Below are 26,400 nucleotides of genomic sequence, written 5' to 3' on the forward strand. Positions count from 1 at the left end.
CCGCCCATTGGCTGCTTCTGAAACATGCCCCTCCCCTTCCGCATAGGGGCGGAAACTGATGCTCCAACTCCTCCTCGCTTATTGGTGGTATGAAAGGTCGTGACGTCGGGAGAGTCTGGGCCAATTAGAACACACAAATTGCGCTTTCAGATCGCTAGCAGCCTGAGCGGAAAGGAGGTGGCCGCTGCCTGTGGAGGTGTTTTACGGTTTCTGGGCGTTCGTGTCCCTCAGCCGCCACCTTTCTTCCTCTGGCCCCCACGATGCCGATGTACCAGGTAAAGCCCTATCACGGGGACGGAACATCTCTCCGTGTAGAGCTTCCCACCTGCATGTACCGGCTCCCCAACGTGCACGGCAAAAGCAGCAGCTCGGCGCAGAACGCGGTCCACGTGCAGGTAGGACCGCGCCATCCCCACCCTCCCATCCGTTAGTGCGCAGTCGCCGAGACGCTCGCCTAGTGCGCAGGCGCTACGGGCAGGGCCTCGGGGTCTCTGGACTAGGGGGTCGGGGACTGTCCAGGCCCGGGTCGTGTTATCTGTTTTCTTTTTTCACTTGAGGCTACTTAAACTTTTTTACTCGGAAATATTATCCGCAGAAAAGCGAATAGCACGTCAGTGCCGCCCATATTAAGAATAATGGGAACCCCAGTATCACCACCACCCACGGTAACACACGTTGTAAGTGCCCCACTTAAACTACCCCCAAAGGGCCCGACTGCAGTGAGCTTATCTTGCTTTTCTCTATTTATTGTGCCACCTAACGATGCGTCCCTAAACCACGTAGTCGTGCTGTGAGTGAAAGCATACAATTTGTGTCTTGGGTCCAGTTCCTGCTTCTAGTCATCATGAATTCAGGACTAGCTTTTGTTGCGTGAAATGACGAAGTATTCGTCCTCTCTGCTGTCCCAACGCATAACTGTAGCCCCACGGCTTGCCCATCCCACTGCTCACGGGTGTCGGCTGGTTTCCATTATTAGCTCCTTCGTTCTGCAGTGAACGTTTCTGTACGCGCAGGCAGAGTATTTGCTAGGGATGGCATTGCTTACTCGGCAGGCAAGTCTGTCTTCAGCTGTAATTACTAGATAAATTGCTTTCCAGAGTGGTTATGCTGATGTATGCTATCACCAGCAGTGTATACTCATTGGTGATGCTGGCACCCTCCCCAAAGCTGCTAACTTTTAAGACACACAGCCCCTCTTCTGTAGCAGGTGATGGCACTGGATAGACAGGTAATCAGAAGTCCAGTGTGATGAGAGCACCTCAAAGAACAAACTGCTTCCGAATGCATATAGCGTAAAACAGATGGGTAAACAATATTCCAAGCCACAGACTAGCCTGAGGAAGAACAACAGACTGGCGATAAATGGGATGATAGGTAAAGCAGGTTTGAGCATTTCCTCATTCCTCAGATCAAGAGATGAGATCCGGATGTCCTGGCAGCTTTAATCACAGGCCATGTTACTCTGTTGAGTGTTGCAGTGCATTGAGAGCTTTCGAATCCAGTCTCATGAGTGTCCAATCTTTTGGCGTCTCTGGGCCACACATTATATGTACAAACACTATTGAAAACTGATGAGCAAGAAAAAAAGGTTCTAAGTAAATTTATGATATGGTTAGGCTTCATTCGTAGCCATCCTGGGTGGTGGGTTGGACACACCCCTGCTTGGGATAGAGATTGAGATGAGAGAAGAGGAAAGAATGTTGTAGTCGGAGGGAACAGAATGACCTGCCAGAACAAAAGGGAACACAGCAAAGACCTGTGGCCACTGTGGGTATGGTGTGTTTTAGGAGTCCAAAGGACTATGACTAGAGGCAGAGCAGGGGCGAATTATGAGAAGAGGCAACCAGAGGACAAATCATACAAGTTACTTATCAAGCAGGTTAAGGGCTCCCCTAGGTTAGCACTGGGGAGGCGGTGACAGGATCTGCCTTTGTTTTCATCTGTGTAGCTGCCATCCTGGGGATGGATTAGAGGGTGGACCAGAATGGGTGCAAGGTGACTGGCGGAAGTAGGCCAGGTGGAAAAAAAAAACCCGTGTCTTGGACTTGGGCGGTGGCGGTGGCAGTGGCGGCAGGCATATTGGAAAGCATGTGAATTCCAGGAAATGACAGCACTTGGTAATGAATTACACCAGCATGAGACAGCAATGTTAGGACTGACTAGAGGAGGAGCAGATGTTCCTAAGAATTAAACTTAGCACACAAATGTGAGCCAGTATTCCTAACATCATACCACTTATAATAACCTCAAGGTCATTGTCATATTCTTGACTGTTCTGTCTAGTTATGAGCATTTTGCTCATTTTATTTTCTCAGTGCAGAATGGATTGTCTGTTGTGAGAGCTCATGAATCTGGAAATAGGTTGTACAGTGTGTATATTGAGAGGTATCTTGATATTATTTTATAAGGTAAATCTATATTGACTTGAGACTTACTCTAAACATTCGTGTTAACTACTGTGTACCAGTCACTATACCAGGCAAGAAAGATGCAGAGATTCAGTGAATGAAGAATGTAAGTGTTCCGTGTTTATGAAGTTGTACATGTAAACAGTGAAAAGTTCTAGATGACTGTAAGATGAGAATACTGGGAGGGGTCTGAGAATGAATGATTTGGGGAATGATCATTTGACCTCACGGACAGACTTCCAATCAAACACATTTTTTAAATGTGTGTGCTCCGTTTTCCCTTCTATTAGTATAAATTGAGTCGCATTTTCACTGCCCTTTTTCTGTGTAAGAAGTTTTGATAATAAAGAATAAAAATTTTGTACTTATTTTCTATTCTTCTATTCTTAGACTAATTACCAAAGGTTAGAATCACACAATTTCAAAGTGGCTTTCAGTCCCATTTATTTGTTTTAAAGCATTTGTGGATTGACTCGCAGGACCCATCGGACTGTGGAAAAATGAGATGATTGTGCTACTTGGTTTTAATGTCTTTTTAAAAGGTGGGAGGTTTGATGAACTTGTGGAACTACAGTCAGTAGAAGATGAGTGACAAAATTAGGCAGACTGCTGTGATGTCAGAGGAAATGAACGCTCGGTGTTGCTTTGCTTAGGGAGAATCCGACCCATCTCTTCATGCTCTTGAGTCTCGCCAAGAGAATATTTTAAAACGTCTGTACGAATTGAAAGCTGCAGTTGATGGTCTCTCCAAGATGATTCAGACTCCAGACGCGGACTTGGATGTAACCAACATAATCCAAGCCGAAGAGCCCGCTGCTTTATCGACCAGTGCGTCGGACTTAAATTCAATACTTGGGAAGGTGAGTTCATGTCAAGTCCAAGGTCAGCACAATAGGTGGTGGTTGGTGCTGGAAAATGGGGCTCGTGGGAAAGAGTCCGCGGCTTGCTCGTTTTCAGAGGTGGTAAATTGGCATTTTCTCCCCCACCAGACTGTGCCATTGCAAAGAGCAAGTTCATGGGCTATGAGTGGAGCCAAAGCAAGTTCTTGGCTTCCCAGGCCCAGTGCAGAGGGCAGAGAAGGGGGTCAGGTTACAGCTCCCCCGTATTCCAGGCAACATTCCAGTAGCCTGAGCCCTGGAGAGACAGATGTCAACCCTGACTCCGAGAGGAGCCTGAATTTTGGGGCTCTGCCTGCCCATGCAAAAAAAAGTCCCACCAATCTTGTTGAAATAGATCGCTAAGAGCCAGTCACAGTCTCATATTTCAAGTGTGTTTTGTTTAAATTCCTTTTGCTTTATTAAAAGTAAGCTGTGACACCTCATCAGCCACCTTTAATGAACAGTCTGCAGCCTTCAGCTAATTTAGGGTACAACGTGACAAGAAAAAAATGTCTAATTACAAAGTATTATTTATTGGAGGGTGCAAAAGGGTTTGTCCCAAGAATGCCTGCTACTCCCCCTGTCTAGACCTGGTGACAGGAATAGTAGGACTTGAGGACCTGAACAGTAGAGGTGGTAATAGTGTCTCTCCTGGGGCTCTGTTTTTGGTAGCCTCAGTCCCTCCGTACACGTGTCCTTTTACCACCCCGTACATGTTTGTGTGCACAGAGGTGCCAGGGAGACCTGGCCAGACCCACAGGGAGCCAGGCCCACAGGGAGCCAGGCCGGTTGACGAGCCAGTGACCACACACGGCTATGCCAGACTCAGGGCACATGCTGCCGAAGATGAATTCTGATACCTCTGAAGGCACAGCAGCAAGTGGCAGGCGTGTTCAGGGAGCTGCAGAGCACTTAACTGTCTGTAGGTCCTGGGCAGGGCGTGGGCCTGGCGTGCAAGCCCCGAGGCCGGGACGCCTCGGGCTGTGTCCAGGGAGCCAGGCTGTGAGTTCAGTGGTGACGGCAGTGAGTGTACAGAAACAAAGTCTGCTTCAGAGCAGGAGGTTTTCATGCGTCAGGGAGCGCTTACCTTTTTCGAGTCCCCGCTACCTCTCGTCACCAGTGATAATTGTGAGCCAACACCTTTTTTCAAGAGACTCTTCGTTGACAGGTAACGCCAACACAAATTGATGCAGAAACTAGATGCTGTCAGGTGTTAGGGAGATTTGGGAAGTGGGGTATGCCCTCCCTGTGTGTCCACAGGGGACTGGTTCCAGGTTTTCCCTCAGGTTCCAAAATCCTCAAGAGTCTCAAGTCCATTACATAAAATGACATCGAACAACACATGCAGTCGGCCCTCTACATCTGCAGGTGTGGGACCTGCGGATACAGAATGCTGACTATGATTGCCTGTGATTTTTTTAAAACTTAGGGACAAGTAGAAGTGCTACTCCTAATGTGTAGTTTTACTAATTGGACAGTAAAGTCGGCCTTTTGTCAGGAGCCAGCAGTGCAAGGACCAAGGGACGGCGTCGGCTCAGAGCCCAGCCCCACTCTTCACTGAGCGGAGTGACCTTGGATAAGCCACTGTCTCCCGCTGACTCACTTCCTCAGCTGTAAGGCGGGGTCACGGTAGCACCTTCTTCACGGGCGTTGGGGCCTAAAAGAGCACCTGGGACAAGCCCACACACAGACTAACACCATCTGCTCTGTCTGGCTCCCCCAGGGCCACGGGGCTCTGAGAGACATCGTCATCAGCGCAAACCCCGCCTCGCCGCCCCTCTCCCTGCTGGTGCTGCACCGGCTGCTCTGCGGCCGCTACAAGGTGCTGTCCACTGTGCATACCCACTCAGCGGTCAAGAACGTGCCAGAAAACCTCCTCAGGTGCTTTGGCGAGCAGACGAACAAACAGCCCCGCCATGAGTACCAGCTGGGCTTTACTCTGATTTGGAAGAGTGGTAAGTAGGGGGGACTGGGCTCAGCTCACTTCCTGTGTCGTGAAATGGGCACCGTGACCTTTGTTAACAAGAGGCAGCCAGTGCTGGGACAGTGACACTCGCTGCTGTGCACACTCTTTAGCCGCACGCTTCAGGTCAGAATGTGTAACGGGAGCACAGACGAGTCCTGACCCACAGATGTCCTCATCCCTCCCGGAGGGTCAGGGTCTCCGACGGAGAGCACAAGTGTGGGGAGGTCCCCTCTAAGCAGCCAGAGCAGGGGGCAGTAGCTGCCCTGTCTGTCCTCACATCCCAAAACCTATCACTAGGGGACACTGATGTTACCTTTTCAAACAGTCAATAAGATGGCAGAGTGTCACTCCTCACACTGAAGAATGCCTCCCCTGGTTAGTTCATAGTGGGGAGTTAATGTTCACCCAGTAATCCTTAACCACCCTCATAAATGGAGGGACTAGGAAGGTAGAAAGGGTCTCTGACTCAGGAGAGGAGACTCCTGGTCTCCAGTCCTCAGCCTGCAAAGCCACAGGGCCGAGTAGATGGTCTGAGGTTCCTCCTAGCTTGAAAAGTCATCCTCGAGTACCAGACATGGTTACTTTCTTAGCATATAGTCTGCGTTCTTTAAACTAGTTTAAACTTCTATGACTATTACACCTGAAAATGTGATCTTGAAGGTACACTTTCCCCCCCCAAGTTCATGGTCAGTGAGTCCCCTCCCCATGGGTACAAGTACTTCCTGTGAGTGCTGCTGCTGTTGACATTCATGGGGTGTTTTCCTTTCAGTGCCAAAGACTCAGATGAAGTTCAGCGTCCAGAGGATGTGCCCCATCGAAGGAGAAGGGAACATTGCACGGTTTTTGTTCTCCCTGTTGGGCCAGAAGCATAATGCGGTCAACCTAACGCTCATAGATGGCTGGGTGGATGCCGCTGTTTTCCAGCTGAAAGAGGGAAACAGTAAAGAAAAAGTCGCTGTGCTCTGCTCCATGAACTCAGCTCTGGGGAGGAGCCCCTGGCTCGTGGGGAGCGAGCTCACGGTGGCCGATGTCATGCTGTGGTCCGTGCTCCGGCAGACGGGAGGCTGCAGTGTGCCCACGCCAGCCAACGTGCAGAGGTGGATGCGGGCCTGCGAGAACCTGGAGCCTTTCAGCGCTGCCCTCAAGCTCTTGCAGTGACTCTCGGGGACCGACTCTTAGTGGATTTAGACTCGGGTTTGAGAGCAGTGCTGTTCCACGCCTGTGGTTGGTAAAGGGGCTCGTACCCAAATCAGAGTCTTTGTTTAGGCCAGTTGTCAAGTACCAATAAAACCACCACATGACTTGTGGTTTTTGTTTTATTTTAAAATCGAGCAGAATCATGTGCAGTGCACCATGCCAGCGACATGGCAAGGCACCCCTTGGGTACAGAAACCAACGTATACTGTATCTCTGAGGAATGCAGGAGTCGGCTGCTGTGAGAACGCCGTGGGGCCAGGACAGGGCGAAGGCAGGAACCCTGGCACCACAGCAGCTTCGAGATCACTCAGGGGCGAGAAGCACAGAGCTTGGAAAGGGCATAAGGATGCCAAGGTGAAGGTGATGAGAACAGAAACAGGCTGGACGACATACACAGCTAAGAAGTTGAACTGCTGTCTTGAGGCAGCGGAGGCTTTTGAGCCAGCGCATGAGCAGTTGCCCTTTGGTAGTTAACTGGCCGTGTGACAGGGTCAGGAAAAATGTCAACTGTCAAAACCACCAGTCCCTCTCAAGCACTGGCTGGGCCTGGACAGTGAGTGGTGGGTACAGAACACAGGTTTCTGCAGTAGCAGCTTCTAGAGGAGGGTTTGGTGGTCAGTAGGCAGAGTTCAAAAGAATCGAGGACGTCCAACCATCTAGTCTGCGAAACCGGACAATCTAAGTGATCCAGGAATGGGAGGTTGTGGGACAACAGGGGAAAGAGCACAGTAAGGTTAGTTTAGAGCAGTCAAGTTCAAAAAGCTCGACCAGGAAAGAGCTACGTCAGGGAGAAGCAACCTCACTTTAGAAAGTCCAATATTGTACCAGCTTACTGACTATGGGTACGGTGGTACGCCATCCGCACCCTAATAGAGACTAAAGCTGTACATTCCAGTGGACTCGCGCTTATGCAGCTGAAGTCCACCTTCATGTCTCTAGAGCCTGATTCAGCTAGATGGGAACATCACTCTTTCGTGTCATCCTTAACCCCTTTGTCCCGAGAAAGGAGGCTGAGCTGCTTCTTCAGTTCTTCAATTTCTTTTTCTTGCTCTAGTATCTTCATCTGCAGGGTGAGATTAACCTGAAATAGAAAATGTTAAACTCCACTGAAATGGCTTCATCGTTTTAAATACAGAGGCATGCCTCACTTCACACAGCCCCAATCTGCATGGATCCCAGTTACGAGTTCAGTACAGTAAGGCCCGTCACCCAGCAACGTGGTTCAAGTGTCAGTTACCAGTACGGTATGGTAAGAAGGTGGGTTAGTCCACAAAACACTAAACAACCAGTCACATCACTTCCCTGGGCAACTGAAAGAGGGAACTGACCCACAGAGACGGAAGTGCAACAAATTGATGAGAAGCAGTAATGCTGGAGCTGAGAAGTGGTCAGAAACGGTGTCACTGAGGTCAGAGGTAGTGTGGGAACGCTGGCCCTGCCGCACTAGACCGGTGGGCAGCCGCAGGACTGAGGAAAGGGACTCGTCATCAGAGTGAGGAAAACAGAGCTGCCCGAGACAGTGGTACCAGCAAGAAAGCTCACACGCAAAGAACTCTGGGAGATACTTCACAACATTGAAAGCGCAGAAGATGGGAAGTTGGATCCACACTTGGCAAGGAGCACGATTCCCCAGGGCACCAAAGAAGCACTCACGCCCTGCCCCAAGGTCTAGGATGAGCCACGGCAGGCCGTGTTCACACTGCTCTTGAAACACTCTAATTTTTAATTACACTGCCCCGAATAGGAGTTTCAGTATGTTTTAATTCCCATGTACTTCTGTAACTGGCAAGAATGTCAATGTTTTGATAAACATTGTTCCATTGTTCATGGAACAATAACTTCCCCCGTTGGTTATTAAGATTCCTCTGCCTGGTTTGAGCTCTGCATGGTCCTTTCTCCAGTGAGTGCATCCCACTCCACCTGCAAAACCAGGACTGCCTGTACGTACAGGTTTTGGGCGTGTGTGTAAGTAGAGGTGATTTTAGGAGAAATTCTACAGGCCAGGAGTATTCGTCACCGTAAACACCAAATCACTGGTCTCTACCAGTTACCTTAACTGGGAGTTAGAAAACCCCTTCCATCTGAGATCATTTAACAAACACATCTGCCATCTTCAAAGAAAATCACTCCACCTACTTGTTTACTGTTTGAGCCAGTAAAATCCACTGTTTCGCCTGAAAATTAGTAAGCCTTAAATAGAAGATAAATCAACTACAGAATTCCTGCAAGTGGCACCCACCAAAGGACCACTTCAAGGGTTTGGTAAAGCACAGATGACTCCCCTCCCCCCACCCACCCCGGTTTATCGGGGGAGGGGAGAGGGCCTCAGAAGTCTGTCAAGTTCCCACGACTTAAGACTGTGGTCTGCAGACCACAGTGTAAGAACCACGGCCCTCGTGCACTGCTGCTCCAACACCAGGGGAGCGAGCTGCTCAGGGTCTCGGTGAAGGTCAATTCTGACCCTGGGTCTGGGGTGGAGCTCACGCGGTTCTAATAAGCACTCAAATGGTGCTCCTGTCGCTGCCCGAGGACCACGCTCCGAGCAGCCAAGGATCTGTGAACACTCCTTTGAATCAAGCTTTTAACTCAGTTTCTCGAGGAGCAGAATGGACAGGTCACACTGCCAGTCCGAGAGGAAGGGAACGGGCTGCCTGGGGCCACCCCAGAACCCCTCGTGACTGCTGAAGGTCCCAGGCCGGCTCGCTCGCCCCACTCCCTGGGAACTCCTGCTATCCTTTACACTTTGCTCTGTGTCCCTTTTCAGCAGGAGGCGTGTTACAGTCATTGGCAAAAGCTTACACACCACAGTTAGCGAGATGAGGCCAAAGACGAAGCTGTCAATGCATCTTTAGAGCAGGCAGCGGTCACCTCGCATACTTGGACTGTGAACAAGCCTGCTACTGGGAACTCAGTGTTTCACACACTCTGTTTCCATAAACTGTATCCTGTGCTCTCCTCATGAAACAGGGTTCACGATTTAAACAAATGTTAAGCTTCACGTAGTGAAAAAAGACTGTACATACACTTCCAGAATTCTGGAAAAGTTCACTCTGCAGCAGCTGCAGCGCCGACGGCCTCTGGGATGCGTTCTTGCTGGTTAACTGCTGGATGTACTTGGCTTGTACGGGACACCTTTTACTGAGGGACTCGGGTATGTGACCGGTCCTCAAGCCTGTCAGGACCCGTGCTCGCTCCATTTCTGTTCCAAACGGCTGGAAAAGCTCCAGGAGGATCACGCCCAGGCTGTACATATCGGCCTGGGAAAGCGAGAGTCAGTCGGTGACGAGATACAAGGCAGGCACAGCAGTTCCATGTCAGGGCACCGTCCTCCCAAACTCGGAGGACTTCTAGGAAAGGACACTGCGAGAATGGAGCACAGCGGACTGGCTCCTGCTCAGGGGCATTATCTGCCAGCCACGTGTACTGCTCTGAGAGCCAGGTGACAGGCACTGTCACAAAACCCACCCCTCTCATACCAAAAAGGGGCTCCCAACACAAAGGACTGATGGCCTGGTGAGGCGCAGGGGTGATGCCACCCCCATCGCAGTCTCTACCACACACCTGACCCCACCACGCCTTGGAGATCCGGGCCTGGGACAACTGGAGGCAGGTGTGAGCTCACACGCCTGCACGCCAGCCTCGGGGACGCACCGGTCCCAGGGCCACCTCCTGTCTCACCTCTGCTTCACTCACAGGAAAGCAGTCTCGGTAAAGTTTAACAAATGGCATAAAATCTGTGCTGCTTTTCTTGAAAACAGGTGTTTTTAGGACGATCCGGACTAGATAGGATTTTAGGGTCACCTGTGTTTTTTCCTGGCCACTCCTTCCCAGTCATGAAAATGCTGAATGACTGATCCATCAAAAGGTAGAAAAGCACTAGGCTTTTGGGTTGAGAAAGGGATTTTACTGAACATTCCTTCCAGGGACCGTGTGGCCTAAAACATTTTGGTACCCACTTCAAAGGGACTCAAGTGACACCCGGCCTGGTAGCATTATTTCGTGTCTGGTCAAGTTTGAAAACAGAAGATTGAAAGGCTGAAAAGAGACCCCATGAATTCTACCTTCTTGAGGCGATGGTGAAATTCTAAAGGGGATAAACTCCTTTCAAAAACATTGGGTTGCCACACCCATGGGCTTAGAAAGAGTAAGAGCTTAAAAAGCAATGCGGTCAGGTTCAAATGCAAAGCGAGTCCGCCTTCCTATTGTGGCTGTTTGATGTGACAGGTAACCTGCAAAACTGCCACCTCCAACAGCGCCTCTGTGTGTGTGTGGGGGGGGTGGGCACTGCAGAGACAAGTTCGGTGATGCGGCGAGAGGCAGGACACGCTACCTTGGCATCGTACTCGGATCCTTCCAACTGCTCGGGGGACGCGTACAGGCACGTCCCCACCCTGGAAGTGTGTGCTGGCGCTCCTGAAGTTGGAAAAGCTGCACGTTACACACTGAGTGTTGACATATCAAAGAACACCTACGCTGAGCAGGGCATGGTAGCTCCCCACGGAATGACGGGTACCTTCTGTCTTTTTAACCCATCTTTGCTACTACATCTTCAAACTATCCTTAAATACTGACATCTTATTTGATTGTATTTTTCCCTTTACCATTTATCCCCCCATACCTTCTTCACACCCACCCACCCACCCTTTCCCCCACCCCGATATCTTATTTTTCTTTTAATGGAAAAACAAAAACCAAAATACCCAGCCTCCAAAGACTTACCCTTCCCACCTCTGGGGGCCCAGTCCGTGTTCTGTATGATGTCCGTGCAGGCCAGACCGAAGTCCCCTATTTTCACTTGCTGATCAGGACCGTGAAGAAAAACGTTTCTGGGCTGTAAACAAAAAGAACAAGTCGAGTCCCTGGTGTGCCAAAATCAAATAGTAAAAATGTGTGGATGTGGAAGAGTGTTCAACTGAGGACCAAGCGGCCCCTCAAAAATGAAAACTCAGAGCAGTGGCCACACGCCGAGCATCCAGGGAGCTTTAAGGAAACCTCCACGTCCACGCCATCCCCCAAACCAGATGCATCGAAGTTCCGGGGGTTGGACCCAGCTGTCCCTCCGAGTTTGAAGACCACCAATGCGGAGCCTGCCTGCACACAGGTGAGCCTCAACCCTAACCGGACACCCGAGTCACTGGGAAGCTTTTAACAGCTGCTTCCTCTCCAGCAGTCAAAGACGTCCATTTGCGTAATGAAAAAAGTTAAAGTTGCCAGATGGTTCTGTTAACTAGGGTTGGGCAGGACTAGGCCACCCTCCGCAGATGAATGCTGAGCTCCAGCGCAGCAATCTCCCCAGCCCCCAAACATCCCCCCGGGAAGCTGACCCCACGCCCGACCTGGGGCAGCGGGACTTCCACTGAAATCTACACAGTCAGGGAAAAGCTGGGTTTTCTTATTTTAAATATTGTAATTTTAATTTTTTGTTTTAATGTATAAATTCCCCTGTTTCAGCTTTGCTAGTTTTTTATAGCTGAATGGCGAGAGAAAGTAGGAAGAATCTTCCACATAAGGTGATAGTCTGTGTGTTTTGTGCTTCAGTGGAAAGTACTACCAGGGGAACCGCGGCCCGGGACGGCTATGGGTGTGGCCTAGCGCAAAGTCGTAAGTTTACTGAAAACCCTTTTTTTGCTCATCAGTTTTCAGTAGTGTTTGTGTATTTACTGTGTGGCCCAGAGATGCCAGATGGCTGGACACCCCTGTCACTGTGCTTCTCTTCGACACCATATGATAGAGGAACAAAGTCTGAAAACATTCGGCTTTGATATAAAAATGAGCTGTGTTCACAGATAGGGGTCTCAACAATTCTAGAAGTTCTAGAACAGAACGGAAGGAATCATAAAGAACGGAAGCTGACCAATCCTGTAACAAGTATTCCCTGACCTCGTGAGTCCTGGCCCTGAAGTGCTTCTCGTCTCTCATGGGAAACGTGGGTAAGAAAACCAGCAGGCAGCTGGCCGCCCACAGGGCCCGGCCGCCGGACGAGGGCGCGGCTGGAGCGGCGCTCCACACCCAACTCTACGAAGCCATAATGAGAGAAGACTGCTCTGCCATCCGGGCGCTCCTACAGAGCCACCCCGTCAATCGGCCCTTGACGATTCCGGCCAGCTCCACCAGCTCCGGAATGCGTCGGACCCAGGTACCCTCTTTGCTGCTCTGACACTTTTAGAAAAAAGGCCCTGGGTGCCCGGGAAGGCACACCTCCTGTGAACTCCATTCCACCTCCGGGCTGCCCTGTCACACCCGGGGCTGGGCCTTCCAGTTCTCACCATGACTGGGGAGAAGACCGGAGCTCGTGTGGCCGGAGGAACACTGTTATCCTCTCAGACACACCTGTGGTGATGGTGTCTGTGTGATGGAATTCTCTTTTCCTGTTTTTACATGTAATTTTTCTTTTATATGTAAACTTTTACACAATGACTATTACCTTTCCATTTTTTTTCAAAACGTGACTCTCCTTTACCCTGCCCTCTTATCTTGAGGCCGTGCTGGGAGCCACACTCACGTGTTTTCTCAGACACGGCTCAAACAGCTCTGCTAATTACAGGACTCTGCTGCGATATCTCTGAAACCCTGAAAGTGTAGCTTTCTTTACTGATACCGTGACTTTGGCAAGACCTTAAAAAACACACCACTTGTGAATCACCCTGTGGGGTAATTTAAGGACTATGTGGCTTAACAGCAATTGTCATTCATTCTGCACTATGAGCTCTTTACAACAGTCACGTTTCAAAGCTTTAATTAAGTTATTTGTGTTGTCTTGGTAAATGTGCCTTTATTTAACATACAAACTATGTAATATGAAATTCACTGGCTTTGGGTCATTCATTTAAAACAGGCAAAGAAAAGGAAAATTTTCTGCCCTGGCTGCTGTGGCTCAGTGGACTGAGTGCCAGCCTGTGAACCAACAGGTCACTGGTTCAGTTCCCAGTCGGGGCACATGCATGGGTTGCAGCCAGGTCTCCTGGTGTGCAGTGCATGAGAGGCAACCACACATCGACATTTCTCTCCCACTGTCTCCCTCCCTTCCCCTCTATCCAAAAATAAATAAAATCTTAAAAAACACACACACACAAAGAAAAGGAAAATTTCAATGTGCATACTAAAAAAATGGCGAACCGAGATACCTGGAGCACTCATTTCCTTGGGATGGGAGGCTAACCCCATGACTACTGCTAACCATCACAACAGGAGGCTACCCATAATGCACTGTGGCTTTTCCCCGAAGCAGATGCAGCCCACCGTCCCCATTCATCTGGCCGCCGAGAACCACAAGGCACAGAGTTTGCACTGTTTGTTAGAACACGGCGCTGACCCGGAAGTAAGGTAACGCGACAGGTGACCATTTCTAAACGAGGATACATTTACATATTCATTTTCCCAGTCACATCTGGACTCATCCACTCTTCAGGGTTGTGGTCTAGAAATAAGGATGTTTTGAATGAACCAATTCCTTACTGACTAGATGAGATACTCTGAAAAAGTGGGAAAACATACAAGAGCACCAATTAGTCAGTCCTGAGGACAAAGTGCCCAAGCATGGTGTTGTGGAGGACGCACTGAGTCCCACTCGTGGCCCTCGGGGAGTTTAAATACCCGTTAGACATGAAAAATACAATGTAAACAGGCAGCGATTTTCTTCTTCATTGCCTCCTCCAGAAGGCACGCATCATGAAAGAGAAGTTTCCCTTGCTCACCAAACACACCTTCGCCACCTGAGCCAGTGCCTGGCACGTCGAAAGTGCCTAATACACACCATCTGAGTGAACGGAAGGATGACAGGGTAGAAAAACCGCGCACTTCCTCCTCCACAACAGAAGGGTAAAGTCCAAATCCTCACGCGCTCTCGCCCCCGAGCACCCCAACCCCTACCCCGGCAGCTCTCACAGTTTTTCCAGGGCTGGACGGGCCGCCGCCACACACTAACCCGTGCTGCTCTGGGGCTCCTCGCACACCTTCTGCCCGCCAGCTGCAGGCCGCCCTGGGTCAGCTGTGAGAAGCCCACCCGCCTGCACGTGTACCGGGTTGTTCAAATGCGGTTCATGCCTTCCGCACTGGACCAAGGGGCCTGCCCGGGGCTGCTGCCGGCTGTCCCACCAGAGCCCTCGCCCAGAGTTCACACTGAATAAATACATGTGAACTGAAGACCACTTTCTAACTTCAGTGAGAAGTGATATGTCCACCACAGTCCTTCCCCTTTTCTCTGCCAAACACTGGGATTTTGGAGGCGACCCTGAGAGGTTTCAGGAAAGGAGGAGATGAGGGCCGAGTGGTAAAACACGCATTCCTCCCGGGTGGACGCAGGGAGGGAAGACGGGCAGGCTTCACCGACTGCAGAGTGACTGTGGGTCTCCAGATGAGCCCTGTATCTAGGCCACCCACACGCGCAGGGCAGGGGCAGAGCCACTGAGTCCCGGACAGGTGTGGCCCTCTGCGGTGCACTTCTTTGGTGACACCAGATCGCACTCGCGCCCCCGTAATTGTACTGAATGGCTGCTGACTCGCTCGACACCGTGTGAGGAGCTGGGGTACAAAAATGACGAAGACGCAGCACGGAAGGGGCCACAGCCGCCCAGGAGCAGCAAGGCGAAAACAAGCGCCCGAGGAAGCGGCCGCTCGCGCACTGGTGCACGCCACCCTGACGCCCACCCCGCACCAAACAGGCGGTGGCGTGGCAGATTTCAAACAGCTCTTTGAACTAATCACGGGGGGGGGGACTTCCAGCAAACGTTGCCTTCTTAAGCACTAGTTCTCCACACAGAGCCACTCCCACAGGACTTCAGTGTAACCAGTGCTCACTCTATTCCAGGGACACCCGAGGCCTCACCACGCTCCACCTGACGCTACTGCACTGGCCGGTCACCTCCACCGTGCGGACAAAGCCGGGGAACAGGATCCAAATGGCGGACATTCAGAAGGACGCTGTGACGTGTCTCCGCATTCTGTGTGAGCATGGCGTGCAAGTGGACGCTCAGGTGGACAACAGACACAAGTACTCATCCCTCCACCTGGCCATAAGGTATGCGACCTATCCAGTTCTCTCTATCTTAGCCCAAAATGGTGCCCAGGTCAACGTTCCTGATGAATCCAGCATGACGCCGCTTCACGTGGCTGCGGGTATACTGAACGAGGAGATGATGGCAACGCTCATTGCCTGTGGCGCAAACGTCAACTGCTCTGTCCCTTCCACGGGGAACACAGCCCTTAAGCTGGCGGTGTGCGCTGCGTCCAGCAAAGCTGGCCATGTGCTAGACGCGGGGCTGAGCTGCATCCGTCTGCTGCTGCGTCACGGAGCCAAGGTCAATGCCCAGGACCACAACGGCCAAACGGCAATCCATGAGGCATGCTTTGCAGGCAGACAGGCGGTGATCAGCCTCTTGCTGGAATTTGAAGCTGACGTTAACATTCTAACAAGAAACGGGGAGTCCCCCATACACATGTACCTCCAGCGCAGCCCCAACGTAAGAAACAGGGCGCTTCTTGCCAAGCTGCTTTACCACTCCTACCCTCTGAGACTGACCAATGACCAAGGGATTCTACCTGCAGGGATCACACTCCCAGAATTCCACTCCTTGAGGGAATCCCTAATAAAGCTGTCTCGGAAACCATTATCCCTAGAGGATATCTGTAAAAGAAACGTCAGAAACATTTATGGTGAGAGGCACAAACAATACGTGAAGCACCTTCTCCCGGGGAAGATGTGCAGTGCTGTGTACGCGAGCTATGACCTGGCCTGCCTCGTGAAATGACCTCGCTGTGTCCATGCTGCGGATTCCAGTCACTCCAACTGCACCCTCTGGCTGGCCCCGGACCCAGAAACACGTAACCCATGACCCCATCCATCCCACACGTACAAACTACGAGCTCTTACACCCCTTTAAAAAATAAAGAGATTGTGATTTGCATGTTAATTTTTTGTTCCTAAATATTCTTTTAAATGCATTTTCCATGATTTAACTTTTGCCCCAAAAGTATGCAAGTTTTTTTAAGACTGTCAGCCAAAGAAGTAAATATATTTCCTCTCCTGATAGTTTTTTGTAGATAAAAACTGGAATAATCACAGATTTTGAAAACAGCAGAACAGAATTTCCTACTTTAAATTTCCTTTGAGACGGACAATTACAGAAATAGATTTTCACCTCTAAGTTTGAAATAACAGACCAATATTCCTGTCACTGTTAAGTACACTCAGCATCATCGATGACAAATGTGCTCAGAGCACATTTACTACCTGAAAAACAGTGAGAATATGCAAGTGCCCGAGGTTTACTGATTTTAAATTCAATCTAGTTTTGACGTTCTGAACCTATAAAACGATTTTCGTGAAAATAACGACACCCTGCTAATAAAGGAACTAGGGTACCCGATCCCACTTAATTCAACGAGCCGACACCAGGTCACCCCTGATCAGAAGCTTTCGGTGATTCCCCCTCTCCACCTACCTTTAGGTCTCTGTGCACGATCCCCATGTTATGTATGTAAAACACACCTTCCACCAATTCTTGAAAAATCTTTGTTGCAACACTGGCCATAACGTAAGGACCTGAAGTTAAAACAAAAGAAAAGTTTCATTTCTAGGTTTTTTTTGTTTTTACTCACTAACATTTGAATGTTAAAAACTGTAGAACTGTAGTTCTAAATACATTAACATTTGACACCTACACAACACTCAGAAGTTTCTACGGAGTCCACACTCCAAAAATGGTTCAAACCCAGGAATTACCAGGGAGGGCTCCTCAACTAGGAAAGCTTCCAGCCTTCACGAGACTGTCAGCAGAGAGAGATCTCCTGTTTCTCTCGGAGCCCCTGAAGCAATTACTTAGTAAGCAATTCCCAGGCACTGGGTGGCTAGATTAAGTCGTGTTTAAGTCCCCCTCAACCCTTGCCATCCTGGGGCTTAATGCTAATAAGCCCGTTATCATGGCCCACCGTGGACTGGAGATCCCATTACCCATAATGGAGTAAGAAGATAAATTATGTTAGCCCAAGGGAGGAGCTTCTTCATCTGCGAGATGTGGAACTCATTTTCCAAAAACGACCGATAAATGGAGTATATGGGACAAAAGGAAATGAATGACTTCATCGGGTGACACGACACCGAGTACGTGAGTCCCGAGCGTGGAGAGGTTTGTCGGACTGATGCAAATAAAAGTCGATGAAGACAAAATCCTGACGTTTCCAGCCAAGTGAGTTTAGAAATAGAGAAAGAACCACTAGCTCTTCTGCACTCAGTGGATCCAAATCATCAGCCTGTTGCTGACCTCCGAGCCCAAGAACAGCGCATGCCCCCTCTGCACCCCGAACGAGCCCACTCCGTGGTCAACGGTTCACACCTACTCACTCTCCTTTACGCCACCTGGCATACGACTCAGGGGCTCTGTGTGTGTAACAGCAACGGTTCCACTACAAGAACCTCTGCTGTGACATCCTCACACTGAAGCAACCAACCTCTTGCCAGGGGAGAAGTGCAAGGCGGCTTTTCCGTATGGTACATCTGGCAAAACTAATGGACCAACACTGATACAAGTCCACAGTTCATTTAGGTTTCCAGTTCCTACCCGACGCCCCGTTTCCATGCCCCGGTTCTACCCAGGACACCTCACTACATCCAGCGGGCACGTCTCCCGAGGCTGCCCTGGTCTGTGACAGTGTGCCCCACCTTCCCTGTGTTTGATGACCTGGATGGTTTGCGAAGTACTGGCCAGGCGTTCTGCAGAACGTGCCCCAGCTGGGATTTGCCCGAGGTTTTTCTCATGATCAGACGGGACTGTGGGTTTCGGGCAGAAAGACCAGAGATACAGTGCCCTCTCGTCGCCCCTTCGCGAGGGCACGAGCACTGACACGAGCCACCACTGCTGGCGCTGGCCTTGGTCGTGGAGGGGTGCGTGCCGCCTTTCCCCACTGCAAAGTTCTTTTCTATTGATGACACCTTTCTAAAAGTTCCCCATGGGATTCCAAAGCACAGCCCACGCTGAGAATCACTGTTATAATATTTTTTAAATATTACTTGACGGTATTTCTCGAGGATGTACAACTGCAGAGGCAGGGGGCGAAATCTGGACCTCAAAGGACGCAAACCTTGGACCACATGCCTCCCTATAAAGGTTTCTCTTTTTGCAAGACTGACACATTTTCAGGTTAAAAAAATAAAACAAGTGTTAACATTTTTTCCTTATTTTTTTAAAAATTGTATTTGAAAGACCTTTTCCACTCAAAATCAAATACCCAAATTCTAGTGCATTGCTGCTTAACTATCAACCAACTATGTGTCTATCACAGAGAAAATTAACTTCCAATTACTTATTTGTTCTTGAAAAATGTCGAAATAGCCTAACTGTTTCTTTGGCTCAATAAAAGTGATTTTGCCCCCCTAGCTAGAACACCTGGAGGCAGAAGGCAGCAGACCCTCCCGCCTGGACCCCCCAGCCCCTGCTGACCCATGGTACTCACACGCAGCCTCATCCACACACTCCCGGCCCCGCGTGTTCCTCTCCACGATCCAGTCCCACAGCGAGAGCTCACACAGCTGCATCTGGATGTGCAGCATCAGGTGGTACTGCGCCTAGGGGGCGACACAACATTGGCTCCCATCTCCGCACCACCAGGTGGTTCCGTGGGTCAAAACTCGCCTACTCTAGGCCAAGCGCTGGCCTAAGTGGTGAGGACGGAGGAGACCTGCCCAAGAGGCCCAAAGCCTAGTGAAGGAGATGGAGAAGGAAAGCAATGCTTAAGACTGTGCGTCACAACCCAAGCGGGCAGGCGTACGCCTGCTGGAGCTAGGCAGATGTCAAAAGGCAGAAAGTCCTCGGATGTGACTCTATGGCACTGAGACTATTTGACCTGCTCACGACATGAGCAGCCTCGACAGCTGGGATCAAGAGTCAAAGAACGGTAATCTGGCACTCTGTGACTACCCCAAGGCACATACACACCTCGGCTGGCTTCACATTGTGCATAATGTCCAAGGAGAAGGTACACAGAAAGGAAGCCCACGGCTGCTCACTGACTTAGGCATCAGGAAATTTTTCCAAGCTCATTATCGAGAAATAAAGCTATTCTGATTCAGAAGCCCTCAAACCCAGCTCCTCTGTATTCGTGTGAACCTGTTCAAAGTTTCGCATTTCAAAAAGACCACATGCACACAGCCACAAGTTCCTGAACAGGAGTTAGTTCTGTGCGTGCATACAGTTTTGTAATCCAGTATGACCAATGAAGTGCAGACCCTGTTAATCTTCAAGGCTTTTTTGATGCTAATACTCAACACTGGGGGAAAGCACGTGTGAGTCTCACCAGCACACTGTGGAACCCTCAACAAGTCTCCTGAAAACTGGCCCGGTAATCCTCCCCCGACTATCTCATAGCCACGTTCCAAAACGTAGAAAATCTTTCCATGTAAATACGTTTATAGTATGATGCTAACATAAAACAGAAACAGAGCATGCATGATGCTTCCCACGTGAAGGTACATGGATGAGAATACCTAGAGGAGGGGATGACCCAGAAAAGGATGAGTTAATGAAGTGAGGGAGGGAAGAGCAAACACAGGGGACACGGACAGAGAGGCCAAACACAGGGCAGATGGGCTGGCACAGAGGAAGGGCGGAGTGCCAGGCAGGAAGTCCGCTGGGTGCAGGGGAGACCGAATCCTACCCCAGTCCTTTGCACAATTCCTGCGGGTCAACACGAAACCGGTAGGTTCAGGAAAAGTAATCTACCTCTGCCTGTCCCACCAGGTTTAAGTTCTCTTCAGAAGACTCCTCAGGGGATGTGAAATTCCCTCCCAAGTTTGAATTAAGCCTAAGCGGCAGCTGGTGCTCAACCACTGATCCCGAAGACAGCTGAGCCAGGCCGTTTTCTCGGAACTCAATGGACGATTCACATTCACTGCTGCCCCTTGGGACCACATCGGTGGTGCAGTTCACCAGTTCGTTATTCTGATTCTCAGCGCCAGATTCTCCCAAGGGTTTTTCTCTTCCTGAGTCGCCTTCAGCAAAGATGATGGATGAGCTGTTACTTTCATCATTTGTAACACCATATTGATCTCTGGAGGAAAAAATACAGTAAAGATGATAATGAATGGAAAAAGAAGATCCAGAGTAACTCAACTGCTCCTTCAGGTCTGTATGAATCTTACTGCAAAACCTCCGGGGGAACAAAGGTATCAAATCTCTCTAGCAGCCACATTTATTCAAAATGCTGACAGGGAATATCTGAGGGGAGCAAATAATTTCACATTTTGTAAGGAAAATAAGCAAAGACAAATATAAAACACCCCTGAGCTCCTAATAGCAAAACACAAAGGCAACCCAGTGCAGGTGGCAGGCAACACCCAACCTGTATGAAGTACACACCGGTCCACATACCTGTCATCCTCCCGTGTAGAGATCACTTTCAGAGATGGCAACTGTAAAGAAATTCTATCTGCTGAACAAAAACAAAAGCAAATCTTCAAGCAGCCCGATTATCTAATTTATAGACAAAGGCAGAAAAATATACAAATAATACCAAGTGAAACTACCTGTCTAAAAATGTCATGACCTGCCCTGGCTGGTGCGGCTCAGTGGATTGAGTGCTGGCCTGTGAACCAAGGAGTTGCTGGTTCAATTCCCAGTCGGGTCACGTGCCTGGGTTGTGGGCTGAGTCCCCCGTTGGGGGTGCACAGGAGGCAACTACACACTGATGCTTCTCTCACTCTCTTCCTCCCTCCCTTTCCCTCTCTCTAGAAGTTAATTAATAAAATCTTTTTTTAAAAGTCATGACTTTTAACGAAGTACAATACAAACTTTTTTTGTTTTTTTAATATATATACTTTATTGATTATACCATTACAGTTGTTCTATTCCCCCCCTTCATTCCCCTCCACCCTGCACACCCCTCCCCCACCATTCTCCCCCCCCTTAGTTTATAACCACGTGTCTCGAGTTCTTTAGATTCTATCGAAGTACAATACAAACTTATTCAAATGACTGGCGCGTTTGAGGAACTACAGAACGGCTGGTCTGCAAACTCTGTGCAGGGCCTGACCTCGAGAGTTTCAGGTCTCTCCAGCCCTCAGAGACGCGGCCACAGCTACGCATCTCTGCTGCTGCAGCACAAAAGCAGCCCCTGACGGCACCTAAGAATGAGCCTGTGTTCTGAGCAACTGTATTTACTGACAATGAAACGGGGAATTTCATATAATGCTCACAAAATATTCTGTTTGGTGCCTTTTATTATTTTTTAAAATGTAAAACAAAAAAAATTTGCAGCTTATGGGATGCACAAACACAGGGGCAGGCCAGATCCGGCCCCCGGGACGAGCTTTGCCAGCCTCCAACCCCATCTAATCCGAAAGGGCTTACCTTGCTTTTGGGCCACGTGCACATGCTCTATCCACGCAGTGTGGTAGCCCACAATGTTCGGGTGCTGCAGACCCGCCAGCACCTTCACCTCCCGTAGCACCTGGAGGAGGAGCACACTCAGCTGGAGCGTGGGCCCGTGGCATCAAAGACCACGTGCTCCGAAGCAAGCAGTGGAAGCCCTGTGCATAAGCAACCTAAACTCTGTTACAGCCACTAAAAGTATGTGTACACAGCACTGTACACTTTGCACACTGCATTTACAATCATTCTGCTATAGGCAAGTCCAGTTCACAAGGTAAATGGAACCACATGGTCACCCCTATTTCCAGGGCAGAAGACAGGAGTTGCTTAGAAGACAAGGTTGTTTTCCCAGGACCACATGGCTCGTCAGGGAGAAGTCTGGGGCCTGAACTGAGCTCGTGTTTTCTCATAACAAGCTGTACCGTACATGAGTAATTTAGTTAAAAAATTAGTTTCCCCAGCAACAACCCCTGAACTGTGGTCAGTCTGAAATGCCTATAAAAAGTTAAGTCAAATGAACTTTAGTTTGGATGTTTATGTTACTGTAACCCACTCTGAGTAAGCAGGCAATCCATCCCACCCAATATTGGCCACATACGAACACACACACACAGTCACTCTCTGTCTCACGTACACAAAACTCCTTCAAAAAAACTTTAATACTCAAGGACTCAAAATAAATAAATTTTGAAAATCTTACCTTCATGCAATCTGTCTTAGTTGCACACTTAATCAGGATTTTTTTAATTGCATAATACTGTCCATCTAATTTATTCCTGACCTAAAAAGTGAAGGAAAAGAAAAAGTACATAGTACCATTAAATTTCAACCGAATAAAGTAGTTCTTTTAGGCTAAATTCAGATAACCCAAACTAGCCGGAGACATAGAATCACGCTAAAGACATGTGTCCTCTTCACTGAGCTCAGGGAGGTCAGCGGGCTCAGCTAGAAGAGAAGCTTCCATCGCATATCGAGACCCACTCCCAGAAGCTCCAGGTCTGGAGGACAAGAATGTTGGCAAAAGGGCTCTGTAAAGCCCCAAACGCAGCAGCACAATTCTTTTCAGTACTACATTTTAAATAAAAATTAACTATAGAATGAAACCTCCAAGTTTCCAGAAGCCACAGAAACCACCAGCGTGATTAGGGAAAAATGAAAACCAGCCCACTTTTCCGTAAATGACAGATCTTAATGAAAAGTAAATATACTTTTTCCTTTGGCATTTCCATAGGAATTTTCCTTTGGGTACTTTAAATAGTGAAAACAACTTCTCAAAGTGCATTTATTTAAAGCAGTAGATCAAAAAAAATATGTGGCGAACAACCTTGTATACTCTTCCATAGCCACCTTTCCCTAGGATGGCAAGCTCTTCAAATTCATTCAGGTACCGTGAAGTCTGCGCTTCAAAGGCTACTTCCCGTGATCTAAAAGTTAAATACCAACAATCAGTCAATATTAAAGCATGAGAGCATCAGAATGTCCTAGGGCAGTTCACGTTCACCGTGTTACTACTAATGAACCTGCTAGCCTCGGTTATCACTAAATTATGGCAAGGATGAGCTAAAATGAAATTTAATTTTTCATTCTCTATGAAGAAAACATTTGCTAAGCAAATCAACAGGGTGATAAAGATAGCAAGGAGGGCCTGGCTGATGTGGCTCAGTGGTATGAGTGCCAGCCTGCGAACCAAAGGGTTGCAGGTTCGATTCCCAGTCAGGACACATGCCTGGGTTGCAAGTCGGGTCCCCATTTGGGGGGTGTGTGAGAGGCAACCAGTCGATGTATCTCTCACACATTGGTGTTTCTCTCCCTCTCTTCCCATTTCTCTAAAAACAAAGTTATTTTTAAAAAAGAAGGGCAATGAGAAGTAAAGCAAATCTGGGAACAGCAATTAATTGCTGAGAACCAAGTTTTTAATTTTCATAAACTATACCAATGATAATATTTTTAACCCAAAACTAATTTCTGATTAATTTAAGATTAAACCTTAATCCTGACTTCTTTTGGGTAGTTTAATCTTTAAAAGATCATAAAAGTATTTAATACATACCTGATCTTGTGGATATGAGAATTATCATCACAGGGATCCTAAAATTAAAAAAAAAGATTTTTAAAAGCATTTTGAAAATATCATAAAATAGGGAAATCTATCAAAATTCAATGCCATACTGATAGTCCCAAATGCATACACAATACTAAAAAAATAAAAAGAGCTCAATGGCTTTTTCAACATTACCTAAAAGTTTACAACTGGAACACCTTCTCTCCTAACTAGAAGATCACTACTAAAAATGCTATATTCTTGCTTTCTACTGACAAAGCAGAGCTCCTACCAAGGAGCTCCATCAGGAAGTAATGTTTATATTTCGATTTTACCTTCGAAATATAAACAGAAATTGACCGCATCTCACATCACCACTGCTATCACCCACTCCAAGCCACCACCGTCTCTTACGGCCTGTGTGACTGCACCCGTCCCTCTGCTTCCGCCCTTGGCCCCCTCCGTCTATCCTCAGCACAGAGCTGGTTGACCCCATTAAAACGTTAAGTCAGGTGATGTCACGCCTGTGCCCAAACCTTGCGATGCTGCCTGTCTCACTGAGTGCAAACCAATTACAATGGTCTCGGGAGCCGACTCCATCATCCCTCTCGCTGCCCTAATGCTCCCCTTGCTGACTCCATCCACAGGGCTGCCCGTCAGGTCCCCACATGCCTCGCATGCTGCTCCCTGGGGAAGCACTGCGCCTCCCGAGCACTTCCCTCTGGGCTCGCACGGCTCCTCCTCCGCCCTCAGCTCCCGGCTCTGAGTCCCAGCAAGGCTCCCCCTGGCCCCTGTGGAACAGTCCACACATTTGCCCCTTCCCTGCTTTATGTTTCCCCTTAACCCTTATCACCATCCAGCCCCCCATTTATTTTTACATATTTTTACTTCCCCATTGTCTACCACCCCCTCTTCACACGGAAGCTCCATGCAGGCAGGTACTCCGTTTTGTTTACTGTGGGTACAAGAGCGCCTAACCCACAGGAGTCACTCATAAACACTTATTAAATACACAGATAAAAGTCAGCATTTCTATATAGACCTGTATTATAATCAGGATTTCCTAGCGCTTTAAAATACATCCTCTGGCCCTGGCTGGTTTGGCTCAGTGGATTGAGCATGGGCCTGTGAAGCAAAGGGTCGCTGGTTCAGTTCCCAGTCAGGGCACATGCCTGGGTTGCAGGCCAGGTCCCCAGTAGGGGACACACAAGAGGCAATCATACACTGATGTTTCTCTCCCACTCTTTCTCCTTCCCTTCCCTCTAAAAATAAAGAAATAAAATATTTTGTAAAAATACATCTTCTGCAAGCAGTGTCGCACACGCGTGCCCGTCTCCGTGCTCACCTGCCGCACCCTCTCTCTAGCGGACCTCATTAAGTGGGTGATGGCCCTGTTGTGGTGGAGCCTCAGCGAGCTGAACTCATCGCTGCAGGTGAAAGAGGACAGCAGCCCCATTTTGATGAAGGTCTGACAGAGCACTGGGAAAAGAATACGGAAAACGATTAGGCCACCGATAAAAGGGCAATTTTAGAGAGTACACACAGTTCCGAGAGGAGTAATAGCGTAAGAAAAAGCCACGTTTGTACACGCGTGACCCCTTGGGGGCTGGCTCCGCACAACTGAAGGGACAAGCGGTACTCCCGCTGGCCAGGAGCACATCTGACTTCTCCCTGACGCTGGACAGCCACTTGTTTACCACCCCTGGTTGGGCAGTAAGTTCTAAGGCCCGTCTTTCAAAAAGGGAGGGAAACCGTGATCACAGCAGTCTCCCGGCACGCCAACACGCTACACTTTGCGGACAGACACGGAGCTGCGGTGAGAATAGAGGCAGGAGGAGAAACGACTGACTGACTGACTGACAACAGAAGTGAATATTAATGACTGTTTTCTACTGTGGAAAACCTTCAACCAATACAGAAAAAGCACATATGCGATGTGTGTGCGGACCAACCACCGGGTCAAAGTCAAGTCTGAAGCCTTGACACGGGGCTTCCCTAAAGCTTCTACACCAGCTCGCAGGGTCCGGCTCCACAGAGGGTGCCTCTCTGCATGGCAGCCTCTGCATGTGGATTACCGACCAACTGGGTCACATCGAAAACATTAAAAAAGACCTGGTTTAAAAGTTCAGTCACTTAAAAAGGAATATCAGCATGATTTGCAGGTTTGCTTTCATTAGGAGCAAGAATACTATATTACACAAGGTCTTAAGATCATTATAACCTGCTTTTCTATACAGTGAGCCCAAATAATTCCCAGCTACCGATGCTTCAAAACCCATGGAACACCCTCTTCTGCACGACCCACCCCCCATCACATACATTATGCACTATACAAACAACATTACCATTTTCATGTGCCGTAATTATCACAATGAAAATCTACCTTTAGCAAAACATTACATTGTAAGATCACTCAAAGCTATCTACAAGTCTGAGACTTTCCAGCACCAAACGAGACTTGAAAAGATGTTTTTGGTAAGAAAGATCCTTAGAATCTCTGTCTGGAGCTACTGAAGAGGCCACACTGGTCTCGGTCAACGAATAAATCTGC

The 26,400-nt window shown here is 48.8% G+C and overlaps 3 protein-coding genes across 5 annotated transcripts in view; 2 read left to right on the plus strand and 1 right to left on the minus strand.

Annotated features, from left to right (window-relative positions):
- The first annotated feature begins 126 nt into the window (after nt 1-126).
- Nucleotides 127-6,579, plus strand: AIMP2 (aminoacyl tRNA synthetase complex interacting multifunctional protein 2). Of its 2 annotated transcripts, none has more exons than XM_037057843.1 (4): nt 127-275; nt 3,062-3,268; nt 5,010-5,241; nt 6,022-6,579. In XM_037057843.1, the coding sequence occupies exons 1-4, from the start codon at nt 261-263 to the stop codon at nt 6,408-6,410; spliced, it is 843 nt and encodes a 280-aa protein (XP_036913738.1). In that variant the 5' UTR covers nt 127-260; the 3' UTR covers nt 6,411-6,579. The 2 variants fall into 2 exon arrangements, with proteins under 2 accessions (XP_036913738.1, XP_036913737.1); XM_037057842.1 differs by having other exon boundaries at nt 128-395.
- Nucleotides 5,282-26,400, minus strand: part of EIF2AK1 (eukaryotic translation initiation factor 2 alpha kinase 1) — a 30,145-nt gene continuing 9,026 nt past the window's right edge. Inside the window, exons 3-15 of one of the 2 annotated variants that reach the window (XM_037057841.1) lie at nt 25,195-25,328; nt 23,859-23,896; nt 23,133-23,232; nt 22,509-22,589; nt 21,788-21,887; nt 20,810-20,867; nt 20,162-20,489; nt 18,897-19,008; nt 16,889-16,989; nt 11,169-11,280; nt 10,780-10,862; nt 9,473-9,706; nt 5,282-7,530 (exon numbers count right to left, since the gene is read on the minus strand). In XM_037057841.1, the coding sequence (XP_036913736.1) occupies nt 7,414-7,530; nt 9,473-9,706; nt 10,780-10,862; nt 11,169-11,280; nt 16,889-16,989; nt 18,897-19,008; nt 20,162-20,489; nt 20,810-20,867; nt 21,788-21,887; nt 22,509-22,589; nt 23,133-23,232; nt 23,859-23,896; nt 25,195-25,328 (1,598 nt within the window). In that variant the 3' untranslated portion in view covers nt 5,282-7,413. Of the gene's footprint in view, nt 7,531-9,472; nt 9,707-10,779; nt 10,863-11,168; nt 11,281-16,888; nt 16,990-18,896; nt 19,009-20,161; nt 20,490-20,809; nt 20,871-21,787; nt 21,888-22,508; nt 22,590-23,132; nt 23,233-23,858; nt 23,897-25,194; nt 25,329-26,400 lie in introns of both variants that reach the window. The other variant, XM_037057840.1, reaches the window with a different exon arrangement.
- On the plus strand, nt 11,624-16,521 carry ANKRD61 (ankyrin repeat domain 61). Its single transcript, XM_037057845.1, has 4 exons — nt 11,624-12,585; nt 13,193-13,198; nt 13,675-13,772; nt 15,256-16,521. Exons 1-4 carry the CDS (start codon nt 12,367-12,369, stop codon nt 16,193-16,195), a joined length of 1,263 nt encoding a protein of 420 aa, XP_036913740.1. The 5' UTR covers nt 11,624-12,366; the 3' UTR covers nt 16,196-16,521.

This window comes from Sturnira hondurensis, unplaced genomic scaffold (genome assembly GCF_014824575.4).
Source record: "Sturnira hondurensis isolate 20B ecotype Veracruz unplaced genomic scaffold, ASM1482457v3 Scaffold0009733, whole genome shotgun sequence".
In the NCBI taxonomy this organism is placed as follows: Eukaryota; Metazoa; Chordata; class Mammalia; order Chiroptera; family Phyllostomidae; genus Sturnira; species Sturnira hondurensis.